This window comes from Eschrichtius robustus, chromosome 6, assembly GCF_028021215.1.
Source record: "Eschrichtius robustus isolate mEscRob2 chromosome 6, mEscRob2.pri, whole genome shotgun sequence".
NCBI lineage: Eukaryota > Metazoa > Chordata > Mammalia > Artiodactyla > Eschrichtiidae > Eschrichtius > Eschrichtius robustus.
In genome coordinates, this window is record NC_090829.1 from 49207387 (window position 1) to 49233614 (window position 26228).

At 36.6% G+C, this 26228-nt stretch overlaps 1 protein-coding gene across 13 annotated transcripts in view; it reads right to left on the reverse strand.

Annotated features, from left to right (window-relative positions):
- Window positions 1-11866: 11866 nt before the first annotated feature.
- Window positions 11867-26228, reverse strand: part of MECOM (MDS1 and EVI1 complex locus) — a 566050-nt gene continuing 551688 nt past the window's right edge. For 12 of the 13 annotated variants that reach the window (XM_068546207.1, XM_068546204.1, XM_068546215.1 and 9 more), the window contains 5 exons: window positions 24031-24200; window positions 21954-22098; window positions 18344-18580; window positions 17320-17503; window positions 11867-13416 (listed from right to left, as the gene is read on the reverse strand). In XM_068546207.1, the coding sequence (XP_068402308.1) occupies window positions 13282-13416; window positions 17320-17503; window positions 18344-18580; window positions 21954-22098; window positions 24031-24200 (871 nt within the window). In that variant the 3' untranslated portion in view covers window positions 11867-13281. The remainder of the gene's footprint in view (window positions 13417-17319; window positions 17504-18343; window positions 18581-21953; window positions 22099-24030; window positions 24201-26228) is intronic. The other variant, XM_068546208.1, reaches the window with a different exon arrangement.

The window sequence follows — 26228 nt, forward strand, 5'->3', positions numbered from 1 at the left end:
CCATAAAACCTTCTAAAAAGCTATATTGATTAAAACTGTGTTATTGGCCACTCAATAGGTAGACTGATCTCCCAAAATAAAGCAAAATTCATATAGAAATCTAGTACGTGAAAAGGTGACATTTCAAATCAGCTGTAAAAAGATCAATTATTATTAAATGATGTTTAGGAAACTAAAAATAATCTCTACCTTATATCATACAACAAAACAAACTTTAGGCGAAACAAAATATAATTTAAAAATAATCAGAGTGGGAAGCTTCTCTCTACATAAAAGCAAACCAGAAAAGAAAGAAAAGGTTGATGAATTCCACTGCAAAAATAATCTTTGCAAAAGATAAGTTAAAAATTATAATTAATATCACAAATGAAAGGCTGTTTACTTAAATAGAGAGCTCCTTGGAATACAAAACCAATAAATCTAGAGAAATACAGGCAAAGGATAGGAACAGATAACTAAACAGATAACTTACATAAAATATGAAAAAACTAATGGTCTTTAAACACATGGAAAGATTCACACAACCTCACTCATAGTAAAGAAATACACTATGTTTTATCACTTTAGATTGACAAAGCTATCAGATTATTTGTTACTTTGATATGCAGAAACAAGCACTCTCACACAATGATGATGACAACTCTTTAGAGATTAATTTAATGCCCACACTTTTTGACCTTGCATTTCTATGACTCCTTACGAGGATATTCATTAAAGTAGTTTCCAGTAGTAAAATATTGGAAACACCCCTAAATGGTCATTGATAGGTGATTAGGTAGTCAAATTATGGTACAGTGGAATATTATGTACTTGAAAAAGGAGAAGAGAAGGCAGGAGGGGAGAATGAGAAAAAGAAGAAGATAACTTTATTTGAATTTAGATGCAATGATTTTTAAGAAAAATTAAGTTAAAAAAATCCATATAGTGTTCGACCATCTATGAAATAAAAGGACTAATATGCATGTCTTCTGGAGAGATATACAAGAATCGTACAACAGGATTTGCATTTGTGAAGCGGAACCAGGTTGCTGGGGTATAAGCGAAGAAAGAAAATTTATTTTTTACTTTGCTCCCTTTTATAATTTTTAAATTTTTACCAAGAGCAGATATTGCCTATGCAAAAAGACGAATAAAATAACAATAAAAATTAAAAAGAACAAAACCAGAAAGGATTATAATAACACATGAATTTTGCACCAAAAGCTTCATGTGTAACAATATTTGCAACCTTCTTTCCCACTATGTGATAGTTATTACTATTCCCCCATGGTCCTGCATTAATAGCAAAGCTGTAATCCTTATCCCAGTGTGTCTGGTTCCAACCATGAACTTTTTCCACTGTGCTTTCTCTTGCTATGACGTATTTTACTGGGATTCTCTTTAAAGCCAACTTGCTGGTGCCATACCCCACTAGTCAACTTCTAATCCATCCATCTTTTCACTTGCCCCTCTGAATTCCCTCTCTGCCCCCTTACGCTCACACAAACTCAACTCGTGTACATACAGAAATGACTTTATTTGGAAAGCAACCACCTACCGTGAAGTGACCCAGAACCTTACACTGTTCCATGGATAATTGTAGGAAACCAACAAATAGTTTTCATGCTCAAGACATATGTGAATAATTGGTCAAAGCTAAGTGGCATCCATCCTACTCTGCATAGCTGGACTGTTCATGCAACCCTCAACCCTTGCATTCCTCTGCAAACTGTTCTGTTTACACAGGCAAAATTCTAAGCACATGGATATATCTTAGGTTGTCTTCATGATCAGATTCCAAATGTTCAAAAGACAAGGAGAAGGATAAAGTGCTTGTAAAAAAATGTAATTGCTGGTTAATCAATGGGAAGGCAAAATAGCATCCCTTGCCACCAGGATAAAAGAGTGATTGAGTTCATAGCCTTTGGAGACAGATACAGCTGGGTGTGTTCCCAGATCTTTTATTAAGCTGCTGTGCAATCCTGGGTAAGTTTCTTAACTGCTTTAGCTTCAGTTTTCCAGATGATAAAATGGGAATAATAACATTAACTCATTGGTAGGATCGTTGTAACAAAAGAAATAAAAACATTATCTTCAGTGCTAGATACATACTAAGGATTCAATAAATAATAATTATTGTTTAGGTACTATTTGAATATCCCACAAGCCAAACCATCAGCAAGTCCTTATTGGCTCTCCCTCTACAACCTGACCCAAATGAGACACTTTTTCGCCTCCTCTGCTGCTGGTTCCCTGGGTTATCTGATCTCCCCTATTCCATTCTTTCACCACATATCTCAGGGTGTCTGAGGATATTAACACACTTCTCCCTCTCCCTTCTACACAGTTCACCCAGATTATTCATGGAGGACCTCTTTCCAACATGAGGTCTCTATGGGGATGTCACCCTACCAAGATAGGCTTGCCTCAGCCAAGTACCATTTTGTTTTGTGTATTGTTAAAGGAATATTTGCCCTTCAAAATACGCTTGTGCTACATTGCATAATATCATAGAGCTCTAAAATAAGACCCACTAAAATGTTTTGATTGTATGCTGAGCAATTGCCATCTTCACATGTTTTTCTCTCACCATCATAGAGCCAAGTATTTTCTATCATTTTTTTGAGAAAGGAACAAAGGATCAAAGAATTTTCATATTTTTTCCAGCATATTTTAAGAAATTGTTCTCTTTTAGTGATTCTTAACTTTTTCATCATAATCAAGAAGAAAGTCTCAAATTAGAACTAAGATTTCTCTAACATCATTCTAACACTTCCTAATATCCCCCTTTTTCCAATAAAGCACAAATAGACAAAGAGATCACAGTCTTAAGTGGGCAACAGTGTTGTACTAATCAGTATAGGTCAGGTTTTGCTGTGGGTGAAAACACACTCAAGGTCTCAGTGCCTGAACTGAACAAAACTATATTTCTTATTCACCATTCATATCTCAATGGGTTGGTGTTCAGGGTGGAAGCAAGTCTATGCCGTCACCACTCAGATAACAGGGCTGAGGGTACCATCTTATAGCTGCATCATCTGGGACCTGCAGCTTTCTTCCTTGTCACATCAGAGGAAGGGAATGAAGAGAACTGTGTAGTGTCAATTAAATTATTTGGCCTAAGAGTGCTACGTGTCACTAACCCTTACAGTCTTTTAGACAGAACTAGTCACATTGACCTCCCTAACCGGAACATGTGCTTTTCAATACACCCAGAGAGTAGTAACGTTGACTACAAGCATCTCCCTAGAATCTAGTAATATTGCTGTAGTTTTTCATTGTATTTATTTTTATTACTAAGTGATATTTATGAAAAGTAGGTTTCTATGTATATGTTCTTTTAAGGTAAAATTATCAATGTATAAAAAATAAATCAAGAAAAAGAAAGTTAAACTAAGCAATGACTCAAGTGGTATACAGATATAGCAAAAATTGTGGTGATAGTTAAATTGTTAAAATTGGGAATAGCTGTTCTTGCATGAGGTCACACAGCTAGTTTGTGACAAAAATGATAGAATTCCAGGTCTCTGACTCCACCACCATGCCCTCCCCATATTGCTGTTGCTTTTCCGAGAACTGTGGCAGACAATCAAGCCTATGTGATAATCCTAAATCTCTTCCAAATGTGAACATATGAAAGAGAGAAATTCTACTTTCTCTAATTATTCTTTATATATATATATATATCTTTGGATGGCATTTTAAGAAAAAAAATGAAGGGCAACTGCTTTTTAGTCAACTTAAAAATTTTTTGGACTTATTGGAAGAATTTGGAGAGGAAATTATTGATTTCAAGTAATGAAAGAACAGTAAAAAAAAAAGTCACCCATTTACTAGTTTAAATAACAGTAGACACTAAATTAGTAAAGACCATATTAAAGATATTCAGAGCTAAACAATTTAAATCTTTATCTTTTAGCCCCTATATTTTGCTCAAGAGGTTTACAAAGCCACAGAGCTAAATGAATCTCCCTATTTATACTGTCACATAGATTTGCTTATCAAAAATTCTTCACTGAGATTTCCAATTTATCCTTCTGTTATTTTTTAAATCTGTCAGTTGAAGACCTTAATCCTTACTTTTGTCTTTAGCAAATGAATTTTGATGAAAGAATTGGTCCTTGACAAAAACAAAGCAACGCAAAGCAAAACAAAAAAATCTGCACTCATTTCTCCTTGTTACAACACATTTTCCCATCCCAGGTCAACAGAACCAGATCTGGATTGCAGCTACCATCTTTTGCTTCATAAGCCCCAGTCTTGCCCATTCAGAGAGTACTTCAAATCTGTCTCCTTACTGTCCGTCTTCACCCTACTCTGACCTCTTCAAAAAATATGGCCTCTCCTTGCTACCACAGAGAAAAGGCCGATCGGATTCACTAATTCAAAATAATGCTGACTGAAATCACTTAATATGTCACCCCTCCTAGAATAATCCATTATTATTTTAAGTGAGGAGAATGTGACTGCCACAGACCAGGATGACTTCAATGCTGGTGGTGAGGAGATCTTTTTTGACAAGGTCATGACACTAACTGGCCTCCTGCTATCTTTGTTAACTCTGCTTCTTTGGGGGACTCTCTGATTCTTTGTTCTCCTGATTTATTTATCCTGTTTTAGAGATGCTGCTAAAAAGAGATGATTGGAAAAAGCCAAAATTTTATCTTGCAGAGAAATAATGCAGAGGAAGTATTAAAAGTCAGCTTTGCCTTCTGAGATGTCAAATTGGGATAGGGTTTTTAAACAAGATGCCTTTGACCACTTCTTTCTTGATTATATGAGCTCGATACCATTCAGCTAGTTAGTCAAATGGGCCCCATTTCTGATGAGCAGTCAGAACTTGAAACTGAAATGAAATCGACACGAATCTACATGCGAGAAGCGGCTACCGTAACTCTATTCCTATAATATGTACAATTAGTGTGTTGCATTAAAGACATGTTTCCCTTTCTTTATGTTGAACATAAAAACACGGTCTAGCACTTATGTCGTTGGTGTTGATTTAGGCACATTCAGAGGTACTCTAACCCCTGAACTCACTATAGAAACCCTTGACCCCAGCTCTCTCATGGAACACTAGAATTGCACCCCACTCCACTCATACCCCACTCCTCACCCTGAGAATGGTTCACAGGGAAGTGGTCCAGAAAGCAGAAACTTGAGTTTGGACTCCACATCAGCTCTGTGACCTTGGACCTTGGACAAAACCATCACTGTTCTTTCTAGAGCTCACTGTTGTCACTTACAGAATGAGCAGTTTGGCCCCATCCAACACTCACAGTTGATGATCTGAAGCATATACATCACTTCCTCAGACAAAACCTCTTTTTTGTTCTCTTTTGTCCTGTTTAATAATTTGGAAGAACCTTTTTGTTTGTTTTTATAATGTTTTTCTTATTTAAAAATTAATGCATGTTTATTTTTAGATAAAGTAAAAATGTAGATAAGCAAAAAGAAGAAAACAAGTGAAATTCACGCAAAATCCTACTAACCAGTAAAATGTTACAGTATATAACCTCCAGTCATTTGTAACGTGATTGTTTGGCTAATAATACGTTGAGATTATCTGTCCATGTACTTAACCATGGTCATGCAGACATAGCACAGTTTATTTCACCAAGTCTCTTTTGTTTGACTTCTATGCTGATAAAATTTTTAATTGTTATTAATGTTTAATGAACATCCATGGATGCAAATATTAGTGTGTAATGCTAATTAATATCTTAGGATGAATTCTTGGAATTGAGAGTCTCATGCTCATGAGGTATGCTCATAAAAAGAAATACACGTGTTTTTTTTTAACACAAGAGTAATTCATTCTCGTTGAAAGCATTAAAATAAAAGTGTACACTGTAAAAAGTTACTCTCTCCACTCCACTCCTGGAGGTAACCACTGAGAATGGTTTGGAGTCCATCCATTGATTGAATGAAATTTACGGAATAACCACAGTGTGCCGTACTCTGTCCTAGTCACTGGGGACAAAACACTGATCAAAGTACACATAGTTAGTGCGCTCATGGAGCTTAAGAGTTTAGGAGTAAAGATCTTAAATCACCTACAAATATATATACAATGACAAATTGTAATGGGGGCACTGAACACGTAGTAAATGCTTTGATGAGAGGCTACAACAGGACTACTTAATTTACATTAACAGGTGGAGAAGAGTGAGGAGTTATCAGGGGAAGTTTCTCTGAGGAAGTAAGAGATAAGTTAAAATCTGAAGTTAATTTAGCCAACCAAGAACATGGCAACAGGGAGAAGCTGGGGGAGAGGGGTTCTGAACTGAGAAGGAGACAAGGGGAATCATTCCAAGTTCACAGCGTACAATGTGCAAAGTCCGTGGAAGTGGAGTTGAACTTGGTGACCGAAAGTAAAGAACACATGTGAGACAAGCAAGTGGGAACAGACTTGAGAGGTAGGCAAAAACTGGGTCATGGAGGGCCCTGCAGGCCATGATGTGTTGATATCCGTTCTAAAAACGGTGGGAAGTTATTGGAGGATTTTCCTATTAAACTAGTATGTATATCTAGTTTCGGTGGTCCCATGCCAGATACGGTCTGTTGGCACTCAGCACCTTTCCTAGCATTCATCTTTATCACAGGAGCCTGGATGCTTGAAAACCTCACTCCTCAGACTCCCTTGCCAGCTGGTTTCCAGTGACGTGCAATGGAAGGCATTGGTGGGAGGTTAGAAGGCAGCAGGAAGGGAGATTCCAGCAGCAGCAGCCCTGGCTCCACAACTCCATGGTGAGGGTCACAGGCCACTTCCTAGTCTGATTTACATCCTTTTCTTCCTTTTGCTCTTTCAGCCCTTCCAAAGCTTTCAATGTTGTGTTAGTTTCTTCTGTACAGCAAATTGAATCAGCTATACATATACATATATCCCCTCTTTTTTGGATTGCCTTCCCATTTAGGTCACCACAAAGCATTAAGTAGCGTTCCCTGTGCTATACAGTAGATTCTCATTAGTTATCTATTTTATACATAGTAGTGTATGTATGTCAAAGCCCTTCCAATGCTTTTGTATGCAACCCTTTGCATTCAGTCCCTCTCTGCTTAAAATATTTAGAGTGGCTTCTGGTTTCCTTTCCAGACACTGGCTTACTGAATGTTTTTTATTGAGACAAATGCTTTAGTTTTTTACTCACCATGATTACTGCATGTGCCCCAAAGAAGTTTGTAAAATACTTTTATGAATCAATTCGCTTTAATTCTCAGTAACACATGGCTACTTGGCTACAGTTTTATTGCCAGTCTTGGTACAGTCATTAGTAGGAGTCATAGTTGAAGCACTTTAAAAAAATATAACAACAATCCTTACTTCAAGAATTCATTGAAGCAATTATTCCTTGGAGGATGGTTAAGTTCTATGGTTTCTGGAACAGTTCTAGTTTTGCATGTGCTATCATGTTATGCCTCTAATTACCCTTGACATTACCAAACCCTGTGTCCTGCCATGAAAATATTGGCTCTCACATATTTGTTTGTTTTCCTATCAATCAGCTGGTGTGGATATTTTTTGTTTTTGACATCCATAATTTATTCCCACTTATTTGGGAGGATTCTCTCATTTTGGCTATATGGGGACTGGCCTTTCCTGCCCCGTACCTTTAGATGAGTTTAATGGTTCTCTTGATCAAGTAGGATTTTAAATAGAGCCATTTTCATGCTCTATCTCTAGAATTTTAATCTAGACCCAGACTGACAAAAAAAAAAGCTAAACATAATGGTAGTTGATTCATCTTGATGATAACAGCCTAAGAGGTGGGTTCCAGCTTTGCCTACCCACTGGTTCTGGGTTATGCTGTAGGCCTGGGTCCCCGGCTTTCCCTTCAATTGTTATGAGCTCTCTTATACACACCAATTAAGAGCTCTCTTAGTTTGCTTCTGTTTGAGTTGAATAGAATTATGTTCTTTCACCTTAAAGAACCACAGAGAGAGAGACTGTATTATTTCTTTTCCTTTTAATTGGAGTAAAAATATACGTAACATAAAATTTATCATCTTAACCATATTAAGTGTACAATTCAGTAGTGGTAAGTGCATTCACATTATTGTGCAACCAATCTCCAGAACTCTTTTCATCTGGCAAAACTGAAATTCTATACCCATTAAACAACAGCTCCCTATTCCTTCCTGCCACCAGACACTGGCAACCACCATTCTACTTTTAGCTCTATGAATCTGACTACTCCAGGGGCCTCAGATGAGTGGAATCTCAGTATTTGTCTTTTCGTGGCTAGTTTATTTCACTTAGCATAATGTCCTCAAAGGTTATCGATGTTGTAGCATGTGTCAGAATTTTCTTCCTTTTTAAGACTGAATAATACTCCATTGTTTGTATATTACACATTTTGTTTATCTAATTCATTCATTGATGGATACTTGAGTTGCTTTTACTTCTTGGCTATTGTGAATAATGTTGCTATGAACATGAGTGTACAAAATCTCTTTGAGATCCTGCTTTCAATTCCTCTTGGATGTATACCCAGAAGTGGAATTGCTAGATCATATGATAATTCTACTTTCAATATTTTCAGGAACTGCCATACTGTTTTCCATAGTGGCTGCACCATTTTACTTTCCCACCAACAGTGCACAGAAGTTCCAATTTCTTTACACTCTTGCCAGCACTTGTTAATTTCTGGATTTTTTTTTTTTTTATAGTTGCCACCCTACATCCTTCTTCTAAATATTTTAAACACTTTCTACATGTTGCACCAAGGACAGTCTCTTGTATTCAGAAATGAGTTATGCAGAATATAATGAACAATTAAATTCTAACCTAAGTCTCTTGGGGGAAGAGCTGGCTGGCTCTCTAAACTCTCTTTGGGGCTCCTGGACCCAGTCTACTAGTTTTTTTCATTTTACTCTTCCCACTTCTCTCCACAATCTTTCCATTAAGAATTCTTTGAACCTGGGGAAAATGAAATGAGTACACATTTTAACTATACTTGCTTTCACATTTGATTTCTCTCATGAGTCTGCTAACCATCTAAAAAGGGTTTAACTCATGCCATGTTACTAATTTCAAAAGTTCTTTTTCAAAAAGGATTAGGAGGAAACTCAAGATACCTGCTAAAAATTTGTAAACAAGATGACTCAGGCCCTTCTCTTATTAAGGAAGCATTTAGGATCTTTTAAAAGCACTGGTGTCATTGGTTCTGACTTGAGATAACATGAATAGAAAAAGCCCGGGAACCAGTGCTTGGCGCTCACCTTTCAAGCTCTTCACAACCAAGACTCAGACGCCTAAATGTCTCCGGGGCACATTTGCATGTCCAACAGCCTTACTCTCTGTGGGCACATAGCCTTGGTTTGGAACAGTCCTTTTTGGAGTTCTTTAGCTGCGCCTGAACCAGGAGTTCTGAGACGCTTGCCTAAGTGTGGGCTAAGGAGGCAGGCACTCCTGGATTCTCAGCCAGCCAGTTCCAAGCAGGGTGACTTTGAAGTAGGTTCTTAAACTCTCTGAGCTCCAGTTTCCTCATCTGTGAAACAGGAATAATACTTCCTGCATGCAGGCTTACTGTGATGATTAATGGAGCTCATGGATATACACATTCCCAGCATGACATTGGCGTAACAGGCAGTTTAAAAAACGAATACCTCATTTTATTTATTCTGTGCAGAAAAAAAAGACTGGTTGATGGTCATTATCTGAAAATAAAAGTGTGAGTGTGCTTATTCTTTGAATGTGTTTTCTTAACTGTCCTTGGATTTTTGGAGAGTTCTCAACAATCAGACTGGATGGCTCATGTTTTCAAAGGGCTGAGTTTTCTTTATAAAAGTTACATATTTGTTCAAGAAACATAATTAGGAGTTTGGGGTTAACAGATACACACTGCTATATATAAAGTAGATAACAAACAAGGACCTAGTATAGCACAGAGAACTATACTCAGTATTTTATAATAACCTATAAGGGAAAAGAATCTGAAAAAGAATATATATGTATATATATACACACACACACACATATGTATAACTGAATCTCTTTGCTGAACACCTGAAATTAACACAGTGTAAATCAACTATACTTCAATAAAAACAATTTAAAAAGAAACATCTCTAACATCTTTTCAAAAAAAAGGTCCATATCCACTTTTATACACTCTAGAACAGATTTCTGTTATATTCTAAAAATTTCTTCTTAGCACAGTGTTTGTGTACGTGTGTATACACACACACACATTCTATTCTCTTATCACCATAAAAATTATGAAGCGCCTGCATGTGTAGAACTTTTGCCAAATATTTCTAAAAATGTATTTTGATTTTCAACATCCACAAAAACCCAGTGCAGTAGCAGGAGAAGCAGGTATTATTACCCTGGTTTCACAGATGAGATTCTGAAAGGTATGTGACTTGCCCGAGACCTCAAAGCCGCTAAAGTAATGGAGCCACAATTCAAACCCAGGCCTTCAGCTTCCAAATCCAATATTGTCTCTACCGCATCTCACGGCCTCCCCACAGGGCCGTGCGGTGGACTGCTGGAGAGATGAATGTAAAAGAAAGCAGAAATGTAAGGCTTGAAAGCCTCTTTGGAATTTGGAGGCACTAAGCATTAGCAAACTACTGAAATGTCATGCTCAGAGTCTAACAAGAATTCAGTAGCGACGGGAGTATTAGAATGGCTTCAGAATTTATAGGTATTTTCTTTAAAACAAAGGAAAATGCACAACACGTTCCCAGTCTCCACTTTCTCGAATGTGTTGTTCTTATATCTCAAACACTAGATTCTTCTTCTCGTCTGTATACACCAGATTTATAGCTTTAGTATATTTTCTCAGCACTTCCTGTGCACACTTTCTATTTAAAAAATCAATATTTATACCCCACATATTTAATTCTTATACTATTGACATTTAGAAAGGATGTGAGGAGGTTTCCCTGTATCTGGCATTTTGACTAAGAATGAATGAATAAACAAACGGAGAAATTAGTCTGGATCTACTTCCATGTGTCATACTTATTTAATATGCAGACCTTGTTAAAACCTCTACAGCTGGCCAAGTTGAAATAACCATATTCTAAAACAGTTGGCATTATATTTAAGGTGCAAAAAAATATTCATAATGGCTCTCCCACCAGAGAATTTATTGTATGGAAATACCACTCCTCACATTCCAACTCTGTGTGTACATATATGAACACACAGAAGCAATTACGTGCATAAAAATTAAAGTACCATAGCTTACACTAGTGAAAAGCAGAAAACATAAATTTTCAACAAAATCTGAATGGTTAAAGACATCATAGTAGATCAAACCTGATGGAATATGGAGCAACTGCTAAATGATTATTTTGAAGAATTTGTAGCAATATGCAGTTTTTGTGGGTTTTTTTGGTAGAGAAAGAAAACTCGAAATCAAATCTGATTCTAACCATGAAAATATGATATTTTGCATGTGGACAAAGACTTAAAATGATCATAGAAAAGTTAAAGGGTGCCCACCACTTTGGGAATCAATTAACAGTATTTGGGTAATTAAAAACAAAAATAAGAAACAGAACGCCTTTTGGCAGGCACTAGGTAAAATCGAGAAGAAAAATTGTAGGTTGCTCTGTCCTAACTAAAACGGGTACCGCAGACATGGGGTGATCCCAAGGACCATGTAGTGTTGCACCTGAGCCCTGACTTTGTACCACATGGAGAAAGTCCAGAGCAATGAGTGGGAGATAGTCCAAGTCCCTCTGGGCCAAGGGCTATCCTTCATGTCATCTCAAAACTATACACACATGCTCTACATTCCATGTATCTATTAGGGCATCAAAGTCCCAGACAGCATATCTTTAAATCATTGGATCCCAAAGGGAAACCAAAATTGCATGAGAAGGGAAAATACCACACTGTGGGAAAAATAACCATTTTTGTAAGTCTTTATTTTTTAGTTGCTCCTCCCATAGTAATGCACTGAAAGGCATAACAGTTTATATTGTACAAAGCATTGGAAGAAAGTACCTCAACTTGCCGATTATTTCAAAATGAGATTACAAACAAAAAGAAAACAAATCTGGTTCCTCGATAAAGGGCAAAATAACTGAATACAGTCTGTTATTTACGTCTCTCTTTTAACATAAGGTCTGGAACACTTCATTTTACAAATAGGATTAACATGAACATAACAACGCACAAGCTTGCAGACAACCAGCATAAAATACGGGGTACAGTTTTTAATCAGAAGAATCATGCTTTCATGAAAGAAATTATAATCGTTTATACAATTGAATCAATTTCAGTATTACAAAAACTAAGTTGCATCTATTCGTATTTAGCTCATTAAGAAGGAAAACAAAACGACAACAAAAAAAGGAATGTTAAGAAAAGCCAAACACCATTTGGCACTCCCATACACAGGTCGAGTCACCTTGGTCCTTGAAATTCAAAAAGGGGTGTGCCTCGGACGTCAGAAAGTAGTGGCTGACTGGAACAGTGCTATTTTAATCAACAAACAATAGTTTGCCAACAAATAAATACATGATACACGCAACACACACAAAAAATTAAACATTAAAAAACAGTGACATGATTGTCTAAAATTAAGATGTTATTACAAGGATTTGGCAAACCTTCTATTAGCGTAGTGGTACAGCGGTACTGGTGATGAACAGGTTACTTCACTGACTTAACCTCTTTGAGCATTGAACAGCCATAGTTTACAATATACACATACCCTTGTTCCCTCGCTTTAAACAATGTACTTAAAGAAGGCAAAAGTTAATGGGAAAAAAATACTCCCTGTTATCAGTTTCTATAATAATCAAGTGTGCATTTCATCCAACTACTTCTGTCTTCGAAGGGTTAAATTACATAAAACTTTAACAAAGCAAGAAAATGAAATCTGTAATTAAAAGCAACTGTTCCCAATCATGTGTCAGGTGATCTTGTACAAAAAGGAATTCAGTTTCTATGGAGTGTTCATTCATATCAATGCTGCCATCTTAACTGCTCCTCTCACCCACCCACTCCCAGGGGCAAGGTGAACGGGAAGACGCTTTCTGCCCAGCAAGTTTTTCATTTTTATTGAATCATTTTAAGTCGCATTGATCCTCCAGAAGTCAGCAGCTGCCTTTGCTGTGCAAAACAAAATATCGAGAATAAATAGTTTCTTTTTCTTTCTTTCTTTCTTTCTTTTTTTTTTTTTTTTTTTTTAATCATTCAGTTTAAGGTCCCCAGACTTTACATGAGTGACCCTTCAGGTTTATAAGGCATTCTGCTCAGCAGTCTTTTAAATAGTCCTATGTGAAAGAGCCATGCTACCGTTGGACTTGGTCCCATTCTGGTCGACCTTGGGAATGTCATACGTGGCTTATGGACTGGATAGCACTGGATTCCGCCGCAGCCCTGGCCATACTGTGCCACACGTTGGAAGAATTGTGGGATGAAGAATGGAGGGACTCCTTGTCGGACAATGACAACATCATAGCATATGCCTGAGGTAAAAAGGAGAGACTCGGTAAATGGCATTTGAAAAACATCACTTTTCATTCGAAGGGTATCTTTGGTGAATGTTACAAAGAGAAGGGACCCTGAGAAAGAGCATCCCTCATGGGTGTGTTTGGAAGAGTGCGGGACATTTTCTTGTGTTATAACGACATGGAGTTACGGCTGGCCTTCATTGCCTCGAGGCCACAAAAGTAACACAGTCTGCAGAACAAAAAATTAATGACCCAACCTAGAATGACAACAGTGCCCCCATTAAGAAACAGGAGTCATCCCCCTCCCCGACCTTAACTATAATAACCATTCATCCACTGTTTATGCACATGTTCAACTCACCCACAATATTACTGAATGCTTACAACTGAAACTGCAAATACAAATAAGAGACAGGCCTGCCTTGACAGCACTGTGGTCCAGAGGAAACAGTCCCACGGACTCCTGCACTGGATAATTGAGAGCACTGAAGGTGAAATGACTCGCCCAGAGTCACTCACCTAGAGGGGAGGAGGCATAAGTAAAACTTATTTCTGCCCAGCTTTGAATGCTTTGTCCATTTCCCCTCCACGCTTGAAGTATTCAATGCTGACACTCAAAGACCTTGAAAGTCGAGGTAAATCAAGTCGGTTCTACCAAAAAATAAAACAAAACACAAGACCCAACAAAGTTCTAACCCCTGTGCTCTGGTATCTGCCAGCATAAGGTGCACAGGGGTGCTCAAAGTCAAAGTCTAAATAACTGTTCAGAGAATCTCCCCATTTGCTGCCAAGTAAAATATTCAAATGAAATGTTTGGTCTTGACTTAGGAGTGAACTTTTCACTGTTGATTTGTTGGTCTCATCCACTGCTAAACTTGCTTGTCAAAATGCTGCTGAAGAGGAATCATTAAAGTCCTGCCAAAGACATTCCACCGTTGGTAAACAAAGACAAAATGCCTCTGTTGTTAAGCAGAATTTCATCTCTGGGAGTCGTGCTGAGACATGTGGCCGGTCTGTGGTTTCTTCCGTAATCATGGCATTCAGTTAGAAAATCTGCTCTCAAAAGACTGATTTTGATTTGCTGGGTGATTGCTCTCAATGTACACATTTGACTTTTATGTATGCTATTTGCCTTCTGGACCTCTACAAAATCTCAGCAGACATGTTACAAATATTTCTTAAGCATCTACTCTATGCCAGGCACTGTGCTATGTCCCAGGGAATCAAGGATAAATAACATAGAGTCTTTGTCCTTTGTAGGGTTTAAAGTGTGGGTGAAGTGAGCATTGAACTTTATTCCAATTACATACCCACATTTAGAGATCAAGATGAACACCATTCTGAAATGGTTTTAACAAAACTCATTCTTTCTTTTTTTTTTTTAACTCATTCTGATATGTGGAAAAATAAAAGGGATTACAAGAAAAATTTTGAAATCCTGAGGTTTTTTTTTTTTTTTAATTTATTTTTGCCTGCGTTGGGTCTTCATTGCGGTGCACGGGCTTTCTCCAGTTGTGGCAAGTGGGGTCTACTCCTCGTTGCGGTGCCTGGGCTTCTCATTGTGGCGGCTTCTCTTGTTGCGGAGCACGGGCTCTAGGCACGTGGGCTTCAGTAGCTGTGGCTGGCGGGCTTAGTTGCTCTGAGGCATGTGGGATCTTCCCAGACCAGGGCTTGAACCCGTGTCCCCTACATTGGCAGGAGGATTCTTAACCAGTGCGCCACCAGGGAAGACCCAAAATCCTGAGTTTTAATCCTGGCTTTTAACCTGCCTCTATTCAGCTAGCTGCGTGACCTTGGGCAAGTTGCTTAATCTTTCAAGCAACTTAATCCCTCATATGAGATGTGGATAATAATAACAAAAACTTACCTCCAATGGCTGTGGAGGAACCACAAGCACTAACTTACATAAAGTGCTTAGCTTAGTGTCCCTGATGTAAACAGTACCTGTTATCATGAAACTAATTTTTGTAGGATAGGGTTTTTCAGGGAAAACTCCATACAGAAGGCAGCCACTGTTGTATTGGTCAACTATTTTGGATTCAATCACTATAAAAATCACAGAGTAAATATATGAGTTTTGAGTAAAGCATCTGAGTCTATTCAGATTCTAGAAAATGATAAATATGGAATGTCTGCCTTTTGGTAATCAAAGGAAATAAACATTTTCATGCACAAGGATCAGTGCCAAGCACATAACTGACAGTTAATGACAACTGAATGAATGAATAAAGTCTCATGAAACAAAGTCAGTTTGCAAAAAGGCATGACCATCTTCAGATTGATATATATATGACATTATCAAGTAACAATAAAAATATGAGCTAAAATTGCAAAATGCAAGTACTTCTTGTGAAGGTAATTGTTAGCCCAGCTGGGCCGAGACTTTATATATCAAAATGCTGGTACTGAAATACATCATTTCCATTATCTTTAAGTTCCCAGGACCCTTTGCTTTCTATCACTGTGACAGTTTCATGAATTTTCAGGTATTGTGCCTTATAATGTCATAATTTGGGGTGGAATAATTAAAAGAAATTTTAGAAAAAGAAAGAAAAGCTGGCTCCCCCACTTTCTCTGATCCACTGGCAAGGAAGAACGGGAAATCAAGAGTCAAAAAAATATATTGGCCACTTCTTACGGCTGTCTCCACGTGAAAATGAGATGTCTACTCTGGCTGGTTTACTTTTAATGTTAGAAAATGAGAAATTCATTTTTATCCTCATTCAATGATAGAGCAGGAAGGGATATTAGACATCTTCTCCACTCACCCCACTTTACAATGAGGAAATGGTACCCATAGTTGTGAAGTGATGTTCTCAAGTTTATGGAGCTAGGCAGCTCCAGAGTTGAGGGTGGGTGCTTTCACTTCAATTCAGAAAGAACATTTATGTTGCCTATCACCATACATGATATCTTAAGACTTTTTATTGACTTTACTGATATTTTCAAATTTGTATTATCCCATTGGAATAATGTTTTCCCCACTTTAGTTGTGATATGACCACATTTGCTGTTAAGACCAGTGCAAAACATCTCATCCAAATAAGAAATTTCCAAATGTAGGAGTTAATATGGTCACATGGTTTGATATGTCAGGCCACCTCTAAAATGAACTCTGGATCAAACAATTAGACCAAAGTGACCAACAGATATAACAACAGAAAGTTTCTTTTTTCTTTCTTTAAAATGGTCCTGAATAAACAACCTGGTTGAGTGCAGATGTCAAGTAGAAAGGACTGACTTCCCTTTTTTGTGAAAAAAGAACTGAAGCTCTGTTCAGTGGTATTTATAGATCCTTAAATGGATTTATTTTGGTTACCATAGTGCTGATAGATTGCTATAGACCTCAGTGAACTTGGGTACCACTCATTCATTCATTCATTCATTCATTCAATAAAAATCGATAGGGTTTATTTCCAGGTTTGCCATTAAGTTGCTACAGACTTTTGGCAATTCATTTCATCTCTGACCCTCTGTTTACTCCTAAATTCTATCATTAGATGACTTGTTTATTAATTATGTACAGTAAGAAACAAAAATAGAGGACAGAATTCACTTTCCAAAAATGCAATTAGGTTGACAAAACTTATAGACACGAAGCATTAGAAAATAATTCTGAAGTAATATACAAATAGGTGCAAGCAAACATTATGGACCATCTATACATAGGTAAGGTAATTGCAAAGGAAAGGGAAGATTATTGGAGGTCAGGGTTTGACACAGAAATTTCTGTGCAGAATCCAGTCATATTAATTGCTGTAGGGGTTGACTATTTTGGATTCGGTCATAGACAAAGATTTGAACGTTTTGAGTAAAGCATCTGAGCCTGCTCAGATTCTAGAACATTGCAAAGAGTATCTGCCTTTGGTGTCAAAGGCACAATGTCATCAGGATGCTATACTGCAGGAAAGTATGTACCTGTGATTTGGACTTTCTGTGTAACGGCTGTTTAAGTTCCTCTGGCACATGGGAAGCACTGAAAGAAGACACCTCAGCTTCAGTATATTGATTATCTTCCATTTTCCTCATTTTGAGGCTATCTGTGAAGTGCCTTATATGATCTAGAGCAGAAAGTCCAGTTTTATATTCTTCCTCTTTATACCTAAAATGAACCAATGGGAAAGCACAGAGGGTTTTTTTTTTCTTTTTCAGTTTGATATCCAACCAAATCACTTTTCATTTGAGTCTATACACTTGTCAAACGTCATATTATATTTGCAGTAGAAAGTAGCCTGCATCAATTCTTGGGTTCTTTAAGAAGCTTACAAATATTCTATCTTATAAATATATTTCTTTTAAGATATTTCATGACTAAAGCAAGAGTATATTTGAGATAAAGAATTAAAGTCAATGACATGGGAAGTCAGCAATGCAGTGGAGACAGAATTCATATGTTTATAATTTCCATTTAAAATAAAGCCAGTTACGATTATACTCGTTTGGCACCAATTATCCATATGAAAATATAATAAAATTCCCATCAATTTAACTATTGGGCTAATTTTTTCCATTTAAATATCTATCATCTATATAGGTTCCAAATATATCAAGTAAAGTGAAATCTATCTCAATAATATTTGAATAATAACACACCAGATAAATTGAATAAATTAGATTATGTTGAAATCTCTATTTTTCTTTTGAGTAGAAATAGGTAGAGTCTAAATAAGTGATTGTGTACTTGTGTAGCTTTCATTTACCCTTCCTTCCTCAGGTTAATCAGAGTTCCACAAATACTGATGTATTTTTATGCTTGCGGATTATGTTGATGGCCACTTTGTTTCCATCTTTAGAAATTAATCCACTGTGTATGCCTTGCTAATTCAAGTTTAGTTTTTATAATTTATTGCTCGCAAATTGCTTATCACCTGGAATAGTGCACTAATGGAAGAACAGAGCAGCAGGAATTGTAACCCTACATGGATCTACTCTTGCTTCTCACCTCATTGGGGACGTCTTGCAACTCATCTCCAGGGCGCTGGTGTCTTCATAGTCATCCTCATGGTTTCCTTCATGTAAATTACTTGTCCCTGGTTCCTTTCCTGTTTTCCCAGTAATATCATTGTCTTCGTCCTCCTCATCTAACAACACCTCGTCTTCCACCTCTTCATCATCCAGTAAGTCTGAATTTTGACTGGTCACCAAAGCCTTTTCATCTTTAAAGTGACTGCCATTCATTCTTTCAAAAGCATAAAAAAAGAAAGAGGTTCAATTACTGGTATCATTTTTAAACGTGCAGTTAGCTCTATGATCACGTCTTCCAAGCAACAATTTAATTTTCAACATTTCTAGAGCAAATTTTTTATTGTTTATGCTTTATGGCAACCATGGGAAAACAATGTAACCTCACAGATGAGAAAATGAAGAAAAAAAATAATTGTGTGATTATTCAGATTATAAATAGAGCCTCTGGTCGAACTGGGAAAACAGTCTCAGTCTCCTATTTCTTATCAGGCCTTTGCTTGATAAATGATATTGTTATATATGATATAAAAAGCACACAAAGGTTTTCTCTAAGTAAAGTTACCTAATTACCATATAAGTATGCACCATTTAAAAGAATAGATTTCTGGAAAACTCATACCCCTGAGCAACATTGCCAAAGCTTCAATACACATGCTTCAAGTGAATCTAAGAGTTCAAAGAAAATGTTAAAGTGGCTGCCAAGGACTGACCAGTATTTGCTATTTCTAGGTGACATTGGTGGGTATATGGCACTTAAACACTCTACTGAGACTTGGAAGTGTTTGAGTGCTCATTTATTCGTACTTTGTTCAAATTATCCTGGATGATCTGAATGTAAAAAAATTCCTTGTTTCCCAGGATAACACTGGAGTGGGAAATGATATAAAAATGTAATTGTACAAATATCTTTTGAAGCTTACTTAGCAAGTGTGTATAACATAATGATGCAAAAGAAGACTATTATATTTAAAAAGCCATCTGTAATATTTTAGTCTGTGGTGGCAAGGATTGCAATATGTGATTCAAAAGTTTAATTATAAAAAAAGCTTAATAACATAGAAGTCCCCGTTTAAAACGTTTGAGGGCATTTATGAAACTAGGATAAGCTTTTCAGGCTTTAAAGTAAACATTAAAATATGTGTAACTTGAATTTAAGTTTCATTGTAAGATTTTAAAGTTGAAACTGTTATAAAACAATTATAAATGTTTTGAATCTCTCCTCCTAACTTCCTCCTTTTAAAGATGTATGATCAGAGAAGTTAAGGCACTTGACCAAGTACAGAAAGCTTGTTAGAAATTAAATCATCCTAGGCATCCAGGTGTCCTGATTCCTGGGTCATTCAGAATCTTTCAATTTTGTCTTGCTCCTTTACCTATTTACTAATTCAGAAAACTTGCTGAGACTGCTAAATTATTGTTATAGTCATGTACAATTTTCACATTTAATGTAACTATTTTTCAGATTATGGAAAATCAGGTATCAGCGATAGACCCCCATCACTTTCCCACATTAAAAAAAATGAGTATAATTTAATACTTAGATTTCTCAGGGCAAAAAAATACATAAATAAAACAATTGGGGATGTGACAGATGCACACAGTAAAAATTCATTTGACCAGAAAAAGTCATATCATCATTAAGTTTTTTTATACAATCCGTCTCTTAACCTCTTTTATCAAAGAATGATGAAAACATGTTTTGCACAGACATAAATTATTAGTTTCCAGTTACACTGCCAACTTGCTAGCTTGAATGGATCGAAATTGTTGTTTTAAAGAAATGAAAGAAAAAGTAAAAGAACAAAAGAGTACATGGATGAAAACCAAAAGTAACAAAGCCAACGTGATTAAGAAAACCTATTTGTTAATTATGCTTTCAAATGTGGCAATTTATGGGGGTTAAATTATTCATCAAAAGTAGTCTGATAGGAGTTGAGGGGAGAAAAGTTGGATGACTCAGTCTTCTTACTTCTACGCTGTTTAGACATGTTGAAGCCAGATGTTGCAGCTTTATGGTTCACAAATCTCCGGCTAAGGGCTCGAAATCTGAATAGGAGTCTCAGAACACAAATGGTGCTTTTTGTTCGCTATTTCTTATTTGTATCATGTAACTATCATTAACAAAATGTCAAAATTATCAAAAGATCATGACTGTCTTTCTTACTGGTCCTTAGTACTTTGTACTTCTGATATCTGCCTCACCTCTCTCTCTCTCTCTCTCTCTCTCTCTCTCTCTCTCTCTCTCTCGTTTGCTCTCTCTCTCACACACACACACACACACACACGGGCGAGCAGAGGGAAAGACATCCAACTGCACAAAGTTATAGTTTTATCAGACTTCTGAGAGGCTGGGAAGAGTCATGCAATAGCAGATCTTCTCTCCTTGTTCCCTTAGAAACAATTTTATACAAGTTGAAGAACAGAGTGGTCATATATTTTTATGTTATCTTGGAAAATAATGTTTATTTGATACTTGCCTTAATGGAAAAAGTACCTAAAACAATTAACTTTGACTTTTAATAGCATCAAAAATAGAGAACACTAACAATAACACTTGCATGATAAAAAGTCATGGAACTTTCATTAATTTCCGGTTACATTAAAATGTACATTGCAGCATCCTAATTTAACAGGCCATTGGATAGTTATATTCAGAACAACATAGTTCTCAATATCAGATACTTAATGGTAACTTATAGATAAGAAAAATTAAACCCAGTAGTTTGGGTAAAATAATGTTTCATTTACATCACATAAAATGTAAAATACTAGATAAGTATTCATTATCATTATCAGCAGCATTAAAAGTTTTTCTATATGAATTAAGCCACATGTGCTTGATGTTGATAATGACAAGAGCGAGCCAGTGCACCAGGTCATTGAAAACAAGGATGATTACACCCACTGAAACAAACATGCCAGAATTAAATGAGGATGGACCTGAGAGCATATAAGGAAGGGATAGAATCTTATTCAGAAGTCACAAACGGTTTCTAAAAAGATATTTGGATGACATTCAATAAGTATTTTATATGTAAATATCTACAGGTATGTATAAATATATACAGATAGATATACACACAGATATATATATAGTCATATACTCTCTGTATACATTATATATCATATGATCTATAATAGTAAACACTGTTAGTCAGTGATTCAACTGAACCCCTGTGGTGGCTTTCCCTTCTAGTTGGAAAGTTTTGATCAAATATTCTAATTAGCTATCAAGAGAGGCAGAACAGAACGGTGGTAAAAGCCTGGGCTCTGGAACCACAGATCCCGGTTGAATCCCATTTATTACTTACGTGACCTTGGGCAAGTTATTTAACCTTCGATGTCTCCATTCCTTCACTGATAAAATTATATAACAATAGTCGCTATCTCATAGGGTTATTAGGGTAATTAAGTTAACTAATAATATAAAGTGCTTAGAAGACCATTTGGTATTTAATCTGCACTAAATAAATACGAGCCATTGGTGGCAGGAGTAAAGTAGTGTCACAAGAGTGAGCACTGCAAATGTATTTGAAAACGTTCATTTGTGAAACCATCGACTTTAAAGAGGAAAAAACAAGCTTTACCTCTCTTCTGTGTTCCTGGGAGACTGGCTGCTATGGTTGCTATTCCCGATGAAATTTCGAATTTCTGTGAAGTAAGCATCTTCCTTGTCATCGAGAATCGCACCTGTACTTTCCAGTTCAGAATGAGGCGACGATGTGGCCGTACCTGAGGGGAGAGAAAGCCTTTTGTGAAAAAGACTATTATTTATAGGGCAACTTATTTTGAATCCCATACCTTCTTCATTTGATCAGTGTTGTTTCCTAAAACAGGCTTTCTCGAATATTAATAATGACAACTTTAGGAGGTCAAGGTCTTCCCAATTTTACCACAGTGCCCATGCCAATGAGTAATGGGGGCTATTTTGAACCATTGAAATAGTGAGATACAGTCACCCAAAGATGCCGTTTCTCCCACTAGCTTCCTCCTTTTCCCAATGTGACATGGGAACATTTTAATTTGTAGAATGAGAATATGGGGTGAGGCAAATTATAGAGAGGTCTTACATACATTCTGCAGAAGAAACTGTATACCTGGCTGCAGTCAATATGTATCTATTGCCCCTGTGCTAAAGTATGTTATCAAATAAAGACTGAACACGTGCTGGAAATACTGCATTTTGATTTGGTGGATTAAGCCGTGGGTAGACTCAGAACACACCAGTCGAGAGACAGTTGTGGTATAGTATTAAGAGGACAATATTGAGTCTGTGGATTACAGAATTATTGTCAGCCTCCTTACCTATAAAATTAGAATCAAAATACCTGTATCACAGATTGTTCTAAAGTTTCCATAAATTTACAAATTATAAACACTTTATAACATGTGGTCAAACTTTATACTAACATTTGCTTCATGCTGTTTAGCGTGCCCATAAAATATCTACAGTTTAATAGTTCATCACAATAGTCTAGATGACAAAAACAAGAGGTTAGAACACCCCTCAGCTTAACGAAGTTATAACCTGGACCAAAAAACAAGTATTCAAATTTGACACATTATATCTTTAACTTATTTATTTTCTGAAATAATTTTGACTAGACAAATTATAGTGGTATACTGTAAGAAAGTGTAGCCACTTTTGTGTATTGGATTAGACTTCTGCCTCTAAAATCCGATATTTTTAAACCATGATCATTAGATTTTTGGCTTTAAGGGAAATGAACAGTATATAGTTCATTCAAAATCATAAGCAATGTTCCTGTACAATAGAGGATGGATTAATAATAAAAAAAATTTCCTTCAGTAAAGATTACTACTTTGTATAAACCCAACTTTTCTCTGTTCTTAAAATCCTTTTCAGGAGCTGCATGCACAACCCCTCTCCTCACTTCTAAGTCATTTCCTTAATTCTCTAGAAACAAATTATGACTACATAAGTTGGTTTCACACACATATGCCAGCTGCTAAACATTCGTTAATGGCTTATTATCTAAGTATTAGAAGTCAAAGGCAAGAAAACCTACCATGTCTTCTGCTAACTATGTGCTGGTACATCTGGGTTAAGGGAAGGCTCGTTTTTTGCCACTTTTAACTTAATTCTACATTGGAATTTGTGACCAAAACCACACAGCACTATCATTTGCTACGGGCTACTCTGATCATGTTGACAGTCTTCTATCACTCATCTCTAAACAAGGTCCCCTGGAGAGGTCCTCTGAACTGCAGGCCTTCTGCAAAAGCAGCCATGGTTTCTAGGTTAATACTCAGAGCGTGGTATTCTGGGGCTCCACCGTGGTCATCCTGCCAGGCTGGGGGCCACATTCTGTGCCAATAGATGGAAAGATTGTTCTCTGCAATTTAGGAAATCTTGGTTCATCAGTCTCCGGTGAGTTCGGGTCATGGTTCTCTTTGCTTGAGATTGCCCACTGAGACGAATCCAGGAGAAAATAAAATCATCCAAATAAAGCTCTGAGTTGTATATTATTCAACGATCACATCATTCACTTCATTCAAAAATCTCAAGGGAAACGTGCTGCAAATTTGCACAACAGGATCTGATTCTCGTGTCAAAGTGGAACGAAAGAATGATCACAGCTGTCTTTTAAAATAAGAAAAATAAGCTACCGTCTCCTCCTCAAAACACAATTGATGACCTACCAGACATGTTCCCATTCTCGTGCTTCTTTAGGTGTCTGTCTAAGTTGGTTTGTTGACCAAAACACCTATCACATAAGTGACACTTAAAGGGCTTCTCCTTATTGTGGATGTTGCGAACATGCCGCTGCAGGTTAGAAGATATGCTGAATGACCTGTCACAGTACTTGCATCTGAAAAACAAACACAGAACAAATATTTGCAAGCAAATCAAAAGATATTTCTCAAGACAAGCAAACCAGATCTCCAAAATTATCACCCATAAAACAGCACTGTAGAGAAGATTACTACCCACACAGCCAAAATTTCAATTCCAATAAATAGACTTTGATTGCATTAAAGATTTTCATGACTTCGTAAAAAACCATAATAAAATCACAAGTTTATGAAGGTAATCAGTTCTAATATTTCAAGTAAAGCTCACAAAATCAAAAATATTAAGAAATAGTAGTTTTGTTTTATCTTCTGCTTAGGACAATACAATTAAATCTTCTGTAAACAAACATGAAACAGATTCACATATTCTTCAAATAAAGTAAAAAGGTCATTTTTTAATTCAAAACTTCTGAGCCTGATTAAATAATTTCTTAGTAAATTCACTTTCTCAATTGCTAATCCTGAAGGAGAAATTCTGTTATCTTCTCCAAAATAACAATAAAGATTCCAAACTCTTAAAACTGGGGCAATGTAATAGTTTACTCTGATACCAAAGAGGCTGATTTTCATAATCTATAGTTATTAGGAGCCCCCAAAGCCTTTATTGTGTTAACGTTTAAACCGTCACAAAGGAAAGAGTACCACTAAATTCTCCTTTACAGATAAAAACACAAGGTCTTTGCTAACTCCCTCTCTCTGGATTCCCCCCAGTTTTCCACTTTTATTTTTCCTAGAGTCTGTGGTAGTTCTGAACCAGGCCAGTTTCTTCAGGAAAGCACATATTATTGCCTGGCTAATTGTTTCTGCCTTCCATGATATTTACGATAAAAAATCATAAATTACTGAAGTTCTCCTTCAGTCACAAAATAAAAATGTAACCTCCCACCCTCTCCCCTTCCCACCAGCTCTTATGGTGAGGAAGAAAAGTGATAACTGACAAGATTTTCTCCTCTGGCATTTTAAAGAGTGCATTGTCTGTTTATATGATTTTTTTGTACGTGTGTTGCGCAAAAGGAAAAATCAACTTTCTCTAGATGACTTTCAAGTGAAAATTTCTAACTTAGCAGCCAAAAAATCCGAAACTCATTCTTCCGTGTGTGAAGGGCCCTTCTCCCACTTCTGAATGCAGACTCAGCAGTTCGAGGGACTCGACATCAGAAACTACCCCACTCCATTCAAAGTGTTTGGGCTTTATGGCTGTCTCTACATGATGCCAGATGTCTAGTTAGTTCAGTGGGGAAATAAACCTGTTAAACTAGTTACTTTGTCATAGTATCAGTAAACCAACTCAAGGGCTGATTTAATTTCCCTCCTAAAAAAACCATTCTGGCATCATGAGGTTCCTCAAATTTAAATTAATAATATTAATTTTAAAATGGGTAAAATCCCACATTGATAGTAGTTGTAATATTTAAGCTTCTGCTTTTGAAAAAATATATATATGGACTCTTGGCTTTCTTTGAACTTCCAAGGCCCACTGCAATGAGAACCATGGTACAGTTAGCACAGTTGTGTTGTCCTAAGCAGAATAACCTAGGAAACACTGATAGAGAAAACTTACACTCCCATCAAACTTTTTAGAAAAATTTTCACTCAAAATATTTTCTGCACAAATCATGAGGAAGAGAGATTTTGTCTTTGACATGCTTCCAACTGTCTGCTTATAGGGACAGAGGCTGTAAATCCCATAAATATCATCCACTCTAGTATAATCAGTCAATAAGGAAGTTTTAACCAAAAACCATCTGTTACTTTGTATCTTTCCTCTGCTAATATCTTGGCCAAATGTCTGAGTGCTCCTAAATAATAATCATTCCATTCTATTCCAGTAAATTAGCTGGTGGTCAAGAAACAGCTCAATTCAGAGCCTAAGTTTCAGAAATCCTAAAGAGGAGTACATAACACACTCATGAGCATACACGATTAAGCCTTCCTGGTTACTGGATGTAAACACAGGGGTCAAGGGAGCCTTTCAGATCATGGTATGAGACTAAAAACACTGACTTGAGAGTTCCAGACCTGGGTTTTAATTTTGGGTCTATTAA